The sequence below is a fragment of the Acartia tonsa genome, chromosome 10 (assembly GCF_053477335.1).
Source record: "Acartia tonsa isolate MP-2025a chromosome 10, ASM5347733v1, whole genome shotgun sequence".
Taxonomy (NCBI): Eukaryota; Metazoa; Arthropoda; class Copepoda; order Calanoida; family Acartiidae; genus Acartia; species Acartia tonsa.
The window spans coordinates 22,355,879-22,365,521 of NC_137269.1; the positions used below are offsets into that span (position 1 = coordinate 22,355,879).

A 9,643-nucleotide genomic window follows, 5' to 3' on the forward strand; every position below is an offset into this window, starting at 1 on the left:
ATTTGGTATCAGAATTGAGACAGTAAGAGTTTAGCGGGACGCACAAATTAACGAACAGCCGCGATCCCTGATTTAATTTATAGTTATGCAGTTTTGAAGAAACTTTTACTTGTAAATAATGTGAAATTTAAATAATATTGTGTTGCCTAGTTTTTACGTCCCAAATACATGAATGGAGGAAAAGCCTATTTTAACCCACCATATACATTAGGGTGAGGGCCTATTGTTGTAAATCTATTTATATTTATTCTTATTAGTGTTACTGACTTATTATTGTAAAAGCAAAGTTCGCTCTATAATAACATCTGTCCGTATGAACATTTGCCGCTCACTGCATGAAACAACTCACGCCTGGATAAATTGTACAACAAGGAACATAATGTATTTTACCTCAATAAGCATTAATTTATTATTATTTCTTAAGGTTTGAACCCTCCAGGTTTGCGTGGACATTCATTGAAATAACAAATGCAATTTTTCTTCTCAGAAATAAAATAGTTAGCTTCGCTCTCATGGACATGGACATGTTTTCTAATTTAAAAAAAAAAATCTGCTGCCATGTCAGTCAAATGACTCAAATACCTTGATATAGATTTACTAAAGGAGGCGGGGGGGGTGGGGGGACATTGTGTGGTAAACCAAACTGCCCCTTGAAGTTTTATATGAGTTTTTAATTTAGTTCTGATTGGTTAGTACAAACTAGCAGTGATCAAACTTTTTTATCAATAATTGTAATCTAAGGATAGGGTAATTTTGTTTATTAATTTTGGCAAATATATAGTGGTAGATTACCTCAACTAAACCAAAATTGAGGGTGTTGCAATACAAACATCAAGAGGGGTGATATTTTATTGATAGGGGGTTGTATACACCTCTACACGCATCCGGGCTCAAGCAAAATATCTCATTTTAAATAATTTCTGTTTAAATATTAGAATATTTGTGATAATTCTAGGTACGCTGACAAAAGGGAAAAGACTGTATTCCTACTGTGCCCTTTCTCAGGGGTAAAGATAAAAGCAAATTTGACTAAAATATGTATAATCTTAAAAAATAAGTTTTAAATATAAATTTTAAAATCATTGGTGTGCTGTAGGTGGGGGGGGGGGTTGCAATATCCCCCTTAAGATTAAAATTCGGAAGGCCTGCCTTCCCCCTTTTTCTCCCCCTAATGGTTCAAATCGCTGGGCACGCCACTAATGAAATGAAAAAAATAACCAAAGTAGTAAACTGAACGTACGGCCGTTCGAGTAAGGTAACCTAACCAATTATCTATCTTGATTTAAATTTACATAAAAAAAGATATTAATTTTTAAAAAAATTATTATGTTCTTTTTCCTACAGCGTACTAAATTAGAAACAGATAGGGAAACAGAAAAAAGGGGAGAAAAAGAAAAAGGAGAAAAAAGAGAGAAAGAGAGAGAGGTGAAATAAGTCCGAGGGATTATTGTGAAAGTTTATTGAAAAAAAAACGGGGATATAATAGATTTGCAACAAAAATTGGTTAGATTTATATTTTTAAATATTGATCCGAATAAATAATTTCAAGGAATATTATGTCCTTGTGTAGCGCAGTAATAACAGGTTTAAATAATTTTAATTAAATCAGTATAGAACAGTAAAGCAGCTACAGTAAAAATTACAACATATTGCATCTGGACCACAAATGAAATAAATGTACTTTTTTATGCTTTATTTAGGTTAGGTTAAGTAAATCTTAGAATCGATGTACACTATTAGGGACCTCGAATTGTGTGTTAAACCAACATGCGAAAGTAAAATAACAAGGACGTAGTAAATTATAGGGTAGCGGCGCTTTTTATTAAGTTTAAGAGTCATAGTTGCAAAAATGAAATTGCGAAGTTATTCGCATTAACCTATCAATATATCGAGGAAACTTTAATAAGTTGCAAAAATGAACAAAAACAATTAGGTTAAATGTAGCGTAGCCTTTTAAAAATTCAATCTAGCCAGAAAGGCTAAAAGGCTAAGTTAATTACGTTTTTCTTGAGCTTATTTTAGGTTAGGTTAAGTATGGATTCAAGGAGCCCCATTTTATGCAGCTTGACTTTACCAAAACCTTTGACTTTTTAAATATCAAACTAAAGCCTTTTTTTGTGCTTTCACACAAAGCAGGGACGTCCAAAATAAAAGGGTTGGGCAAATAGTTGATTACCCCTCCCAAATCGAAATTAGCCCCCCCCCCTTTAAGTTTAATTTCCCCCTTAAAAATATAAATAGCTTGAACGTCCTTGACACAAAGTACCCTGTTGAACACTGATAACCTTCCCCTCCTTTTTAAATATAATTCTAAAACCAGGGAGGGGGGATATTTTTCTTTAAATGTTTATTCATGTTAAGATTAGGTTAGGTTATATTGAGTAGTCCCGGTGGGCTAGGAAATAAATTAAGGTTTTTGGTGCTCAAGCACCCCATGATCAGTTAGCATTTTTATCTGTTATCGACATAATAATTTTCAAATCACATCGTTAATTTTTATTAGAAAGATTTATGTTAAGAGATGTCGGTTACTTTTCGTTCTGATAAACATTTCTATTTTGCAATCTTGAGAAAATTTGAATTGAATTTTAGCGAATAAATAAGTTGAAATTACGTTTTCCAACCAAATTAAATTGGTTCACATTAAGCTGTGTTGGATATGAGTTGCACAGAGTAATTGCAATTTAAAATCAGTGGCAGGGATCTAAAGGGATAAGATAATGGCCGATAAATTAATGTACATTACATTAATGAGGACACACAAAATTACCCCTTCTGTAGATTAAAATTAGTGGTTGAAATGTTTGAACATTCATTTAAGTAAACCAGCCAATTATTATTCTGTAAAAGTCCCCAAAGTTGTTAAGCTAACGAATAAGATTATTATGATACTTTGGGGACTAGTGAATTATATTGCCCATTGTTTCCTCTCTCTTTGAATCAGTGCAGTGGCGTGCTTTGATTTAACTAGAAAAGTGTAGGTGTTCAAAGCGCAGCCGAAAATGTTGACACTCCCCTTCATATTAAATTGTGAGGGGTGTGAGCTTTATTGGGTTGTATTATAGACAACAAGAGGAGTGGATGTTAAGGTCAGGGGGGTGGATACACCAACTGAAAATTCAATAAAGAGTTCCTGAATCGGTAAGTTGAAGCGCGAAGCGTGCAAATCTGTTATTACACCCCCCCCCCCCAAATTGGCCAAGGAGGTGGTCACAATTCGCCTTCTGCACGCCCTTAATTGCTTATAATTGTACAAAAGCAATGAATTTTAGAATATCACTATCCTAGCGGCCACATTGAAGAGTCATACCGTTTTCAAATCATTTGTTTATTTAAGGCTATTTTATATTGAGATGAAGTTTGGGATGGCCTTAGTATTTTTCGGCTCCTCAAATACCCAGCAACTAAGTCACTAATATAAGTACAGATCAAAATAAAACACATTATTTTATAATGAAAGTAAGTTAACTATGGATCTTGTCTTTGTGTTCATTTTGTGTATACTTTTATCCATTTATACTGAAATTTGTTTCTAAGAACTACAAATCTTTTTTTGACCTTGTTATCAAATTAGAAAAGCTGGTTAAATCGGTTGAAAATCTTGCAATTTATTTGCTGAAGTACACTGAAGTATTTCTATTTTCCCAACTGTTAAGTGAGTGAGTTAAAATGAAATATATTTTAGATTTTAGGATTAAAACATTAAAGGATGATTATACTGAAAAAAAATAAAATTAAAGGACGAGGGAAAGTTTTACTTTTTATTAATATACTAGCGGCTACGCCCCTTTTTTTTTTTGGGGGGGGGAGGGGGTGAAGATACCCCTCCCCAAAAATAGTTTAAAACCTTCCCAGGACCTATAAGAAGCTTCATTGTAAAGGAGAACAATATCAGGAATAAGGTATAACCAACAAGCGAAATAAATGTAAAATAATATTTGGGGGCAAATGGAGAGGTCGTCAATTTTACAATATGTTGCCCCCCCCCCAACGACAGCTGAAAAACACGTATAGGTTTCGTGATTTTTTTTCCGAATTAATTTCATTGTTGGTATAAGCTGGAACAATATCGGTTCAGCGGTTAGCGAGATCATTCGGGACAAACAAAAAACGCTTACTACTTTATATAATAGGATTGGTCCCCAAAGATTTGTAAATACGTTAGCTTACAAACTTTAGGGACAATGATAAAATTTTGATTAAGTTGTACAAACCAGAAGTATCCAAATTTTTCCACAAATAGTTTTATTATACAGAATTGATAATATTGTTTATCATAACAGGGATGTATATGATTATATCGACTAATATCTTATCACTTATTATACCTGCACGCAACCAACCTTTTGTAGGTCCTAACAGATGCAGAGAATCGAGCTGCATGTATTCTTGGGCCATGACATAGTTTTAATAGTTGTTCATCTTATTGTAATAACTGAAAAGTAAACTTGGTTGTTTACAGTAAAGAAACTTAAAACATGAATTAACTCGGTGAAAGTTTTTATTATTCAATTGTGATCAATTTTCAAAAAGCAAACCTTTAGTATGTTGTCAATAAAAAGTGCCTAAGGAATGTACAAGAGTGACATTATACTTCATGGATAGATATTTCAATAAGAAGATTTATAATGTACATATTGTACAATTTTCACAATACCTTAGACTGACATGTTTCACTACAAGATGATTTTTAAAAATGTAGTAGGCATTTTATAAAAAAGGCGTTTTTTTGAGATAGGCGTTTTCTGAGATGGGCGTTTTTTGAGATAGGCGTTTTCTGAGATGGGCGTTTTTTGAGTATAGCCATAATATCATAATTATTAAAGGAAGATCATTTTGACAATTTTGGTTTTCTGCAAATTTAGCATTTTAAGCTTTATTTTTGTGACATGCTATATACATACAACTGACATAATTTTTAAACAAGCATTTTTTAAAAAACCGTTTAACGACTGGAATTTAAAATCTTAAAATCCAATATACAGTAAATAACAAATTTATTGAAACACGATTGATTTTTGACTTTTAAAAAAAGTCTTGTATTCCAGAAAAAAATGCTTATTTTTTCTTATATAAAATGTATTTATAAATAGTATTAGTATTTTTTTTGTTAATTAGTTATGTGCATACGGCTTCTTGAATTATATCATTATGTATGTATGTTTATATAGTATTGCTGCTACTCTATAAATAACAGGTAACCAGAGGCATGCAGAAGGGGTGTATGAAGGGTGTATTTACGCCCCCTTTTTGTCCCCCCCCTGCCCCACATAACACCCCCCTTGAAAAGGGTTTACCCTCTAAAACATTTTTTTAAAAGTATTGTAATCATTTAAAGGGGGAGTTGCCCCCTGAAAAAAAATCAAGGGGTGCTTCACGCATCCATCCATGGCAAAGCCCATAGGGATATTTGACTGTAAATTATACTAGAACACCAACGAAAAGGAGATAATGTTTAAAAAAAACTTCAGAGACTTATGTTAAATCTTGATTTAGTTGTACAAAAATATCCGCCAACAATTTAAACCTAAATGTATATTAACGTTAAACATAAATTTATCGTCCATTGTCTTACTGTCCTGACCAACGTTAATTTACCAGTTATTTGTTATATATTTGTACAGGTTACTGTTATTTTTACGTAAAGATTTTTTGTTTTATTTTACCTCGTTGTTGTTGTTGTGCTACCTATGGACACAATATTTCTTACATATTAATATACATATTTTATAAGAAGTTTTCTTCTTACTGTACAAGATTCTAATTTGGTGTCACTTGAAATAGAAACATATTCTAATATTTTTCCAGTATGGCTTCAAAGTCGATTAATATCCGCTGGATTAGAACAGGTTGTGAGCCCTACTGAAAGATCATTTATCGTATAGTATTTTAGACGATTTTCCATGAATAATACAAGAAAATAATATTACTATCCGCAGAAAACTGACTCTAATTTATAACTATAATCTTACCTGAGAAAAGGTTCACACAAGCTCCCATTGTAGGAATTTATTCTAAAGATCACAGAAAATTCAGATAAATTTTAAAACATTTTGTTACAAAAGCCCTAACAGTTGCTAGATGACCTCTAGTGGGCTTGGTCTCGTTTCGTCTTCTAGATTTCTCCGCGCCCCTTGAAACACACTCGGCGTCTTAATTGCGGTGTAAAGCGTCAATTCGCCCCATAGACAACCAATCCTTAGCTTGCACGACCTTTGTCCTATCTGTGCATGTTAACGAGTTGCGCCTGTTTTTGGCTAAGGCATTTACCCTACTCTAGCTGTAGCGACCCAAACTTATCAGGGTACACCGACAAACCTTCTAACGTTTGTCATTTAGGAGGTTTGTCGTTTAGGATGTTTGTCGCATTAGGACGTTTGTCGGTGTACCACTTATCAGCAGTAGGAACTATTTTTATCGTCTTTAATTATGACGTGGTGTTAAGCTGATATCAGACCTTTTACCTCCACGACGACGAGCGGATGCGCTAGGTAATGATCCACGATTACGGTATAAAAGCCCTAACTGCTAGATGCGGAGCCTTTAGTATAATAAAATGCAATGACCTAGAAATTTTTAGTCTAACATATTTGCAAAAAAATATAAATACATTTAATTAACTTATGCAAATTTAATTATCATTGCAATTATTATATTATCAAGATTGTTTAATTAAATGTATTGAACGTAATTTTGTCCTTTTAAAAGCAAAGCACTCTAAATTAAAGGTCTGTTCGTTTTTTGTATTTCCGTAAATAATTGATAAAAATAATCATCTAATTAATAGAAAAATTAGCTAGAAGTCTAAACCTGATCGAAATATGGCAATCTCTCTTTCCAAAAAAATTGTCAAAGAATCCAAACGGGTTTAAATTTTAGTCTTAGTCGCGGCCAATTATCCTTCTAACAAAATATGAATGAAAAAAATAGCAAACATTAATTTAATTTTGTGATTTTTAGCACTTTTTTGATTAACCTTTTGTACAGGGTAACCTAATACTTCTTAAATAGTTTCTTGTCACGAATTACTTAATGGATTTATTATTACTTGGATATTACACACCAGATACCATGTACTCTTATAAGGTGAAACTTGTAGCGGGCTAAATTAACGATCCCCCCATTCTGGATGAACTAACTAACCAATAACTGAGTGGGGAATTAGCAACCTGAGTTGACGACAATTTTTCCCCTGTCATAATATCCACGTATATTCTACACCAATTATTTTCTTTCCTTTTATTTTCTGATTTAATTTATCATTGACAGTTCTTTAAAAGGATAGAAACATTTATAAAGCAGACACAAAAAAATCCAAGATGATTAAAAAAATTACTTTCAAAATTTGAAAGGATAATGTTTCTGAAATTAAAATCTACCATGTTGTTCTTGAAATCAGAATTCTAAAAATCAGACGAATATGATAACTATTGAAACTATATCATATAAAAAGTTGTCAAAAAGCTCAAAATCACCATGTTTTAAATGGACGTACGGGCATTCTGATAACGATTATAGAGTTGCTACGCTTTCTAAATCGTACCTAACTGTCAAAGGAATCGCCATACAAAGTTTGAAATCGATAGGTCAACTCTAACATGAATATTATCGAAAGTAGCTAACCATTACGGATGGACGAATGGACGGACCGACGTTCGGACGGCCCGACCCTAATTATAGAAAGACTTATTTAAAAAAAGTTTTTTAACTGAATTTTCCTCGGTTTATTTTTATGAATTTTCGACCCAAAGAACTCCAGAAGGTTATTGTGAATATGACCATATTTCATCTGTCCATGACCGTGACCGCATGGCTGGTACTTGTGACCGCTGTTTGACCGCCACAGTTGACCGCTAGGTGACCACTGATGACCAGTAGCAACAGAGGTACAAGGGCTAAGCAAGGAATGTCCAATCGCATTCACAAAATGCCAATACATCAAATTACAGTAAGTTAGTTTTACATTAAACAGGAATATGTATTAATCTACATCTCTTTCTTTCCCCCAATATTTACCAATTACAAAAACAGAACTATACACATGAAACAATATTGATCTATTATATTTTAATATGAAATTAAAGAAACAGTATTTCGGGTCTGGTAGCCATATTTAAATGAATGTTTCCTTTCAAAATTGAGTTTGCTAGTGCTTTAAAATAAGATGGACGCAGAGAAAATTTTAGGATCTCGCGGTCCTACACAATTTGAGAGAGGTGACAACATTTTCAGATCTCAATTTTTGCGTCTTATGACATTTATCCATCCCCATATAAATTCAGGGAAGGGTCCTACGCCCCCCCAAAAAATTCAGTCCCATGCCCCCCTTATAAAACGCTAAAATTTGAGATCTAAAAATTGCGTCACCCCTTTGTGTATGACCGATAGATCCTCCATTTTCTCTGCTTCCATAAAAAAATAAACCCTTGTGTAGGACTCAGGGGGATGATGGGTAAGAAAATACCGTTACTCAAAGTCGTACACGGCTATACGAAATATTTGACGACTGCGATCTGAAATTTGTGTCACCCTTCCAATATTGCATATGACTGCGTACGACTTTGATAAATTGCATTTTCTTACTCATCATACTTGTGTAGATGTGATTGAATGCCTGAGGAGGGGGGAGGTATCATCTGTTATCTCCAGAGGGGGGAATTCGTCTGCTAACATAATTATACATTATACAAGAATCAAAACATCTATAAGTAGCGAACCAGAGAAAAATTTTGACAAGACTAAAGGACAAAATGAGTTATTTAGTGTCAAAAACTAAATGTTTAACTTAAAAGTAAAAAATATTACAAACATTTATGGATGAAATATTTGTTGGTTTTTTATAGCTTGATTAATAAACCTATGGACTAAGTTAATTATTTACCGGATGCTCATTAGTATAGGGAATCTTCACATAAAAATCAGCTGTCTATCTTCAATAACTGCCGAAAAAATCATGTTTCCCCCATACCGTTTCTTGCAGATACACGGACAAGCAAACATTTTGAAATGTTAAGTAGCTTCGCTACTAAAAATGATAATATATTAGTGAATAACATATGATGTTCAGCATCCTCATGCATAAAATAGCATAAAACCATATGAAAAGTCGGACACAATCAGTTCAACAGTTTAAAGCTATATACAAAGAGACGGACAGACATCTTTCTACTTTGCAAAATAAATAGCAGAATGGATAAGGATCTAGATACATTAATATTTCATGTAAGAAGGAACTTGAAAAGATTATTATATCATGTGTAAATTATGATAATTTATAGCTCTGTCTTGAATATGAATTGCCCATTCAAATTTCAAATGCATTTTGCTAAACATTTATGTAAACAGTAAAGTTGCAAAACTTTTTTTTTTACAAAATAAATGCAGAAATAAAACTTACTTTTTACTTTTATTTTAGATATTATCATCAATCACCCAACCTAGAGGCAATAATTGATAATATGTATATAGTTATCATAGACAGCTTTCCGCGGATATTGAAATAAGAATTTATAAGGTCTAAAACCAGTTTTATTATCCCTGAGAGACCGAAGACCCAAGCTTACAAAAATGGTATTAATTTTATGATTTTTATTTTAATATTCGGGGTAAATTGTCTAAAATACGATGCTATACATGATTTTTT

General features: G+C 32.8%; 1 protein-coding gene across 1 annotated transcript in view; it reads right to left on the minus strand.

Moving 5' to 3' along the window:
• Positions 1-7,939, minus strand: part of LOC145330722 (uncharacterized) — a 29,938-nt gene extending 21,999 nt beyond the window's left edge. The window contains exons 1-2 of the mRNA XM_080175387.1: positions 7,719-7,939; positions 5,973-6,014 (exon numbers count right to left, since the gene is read on the minus strand). Coding sequence (XP_080031513.1) covers positions 5,973-6,014; positions 7,719-7,939 — 263 coding nt within the window. The remainder of the gene's footprint in view (positions 1-5,972; positions 6,015-7,718) is intronic.
• Between the last annotated feature and the right edge of the window lie 1,704 nt (positions 7,940-9,643).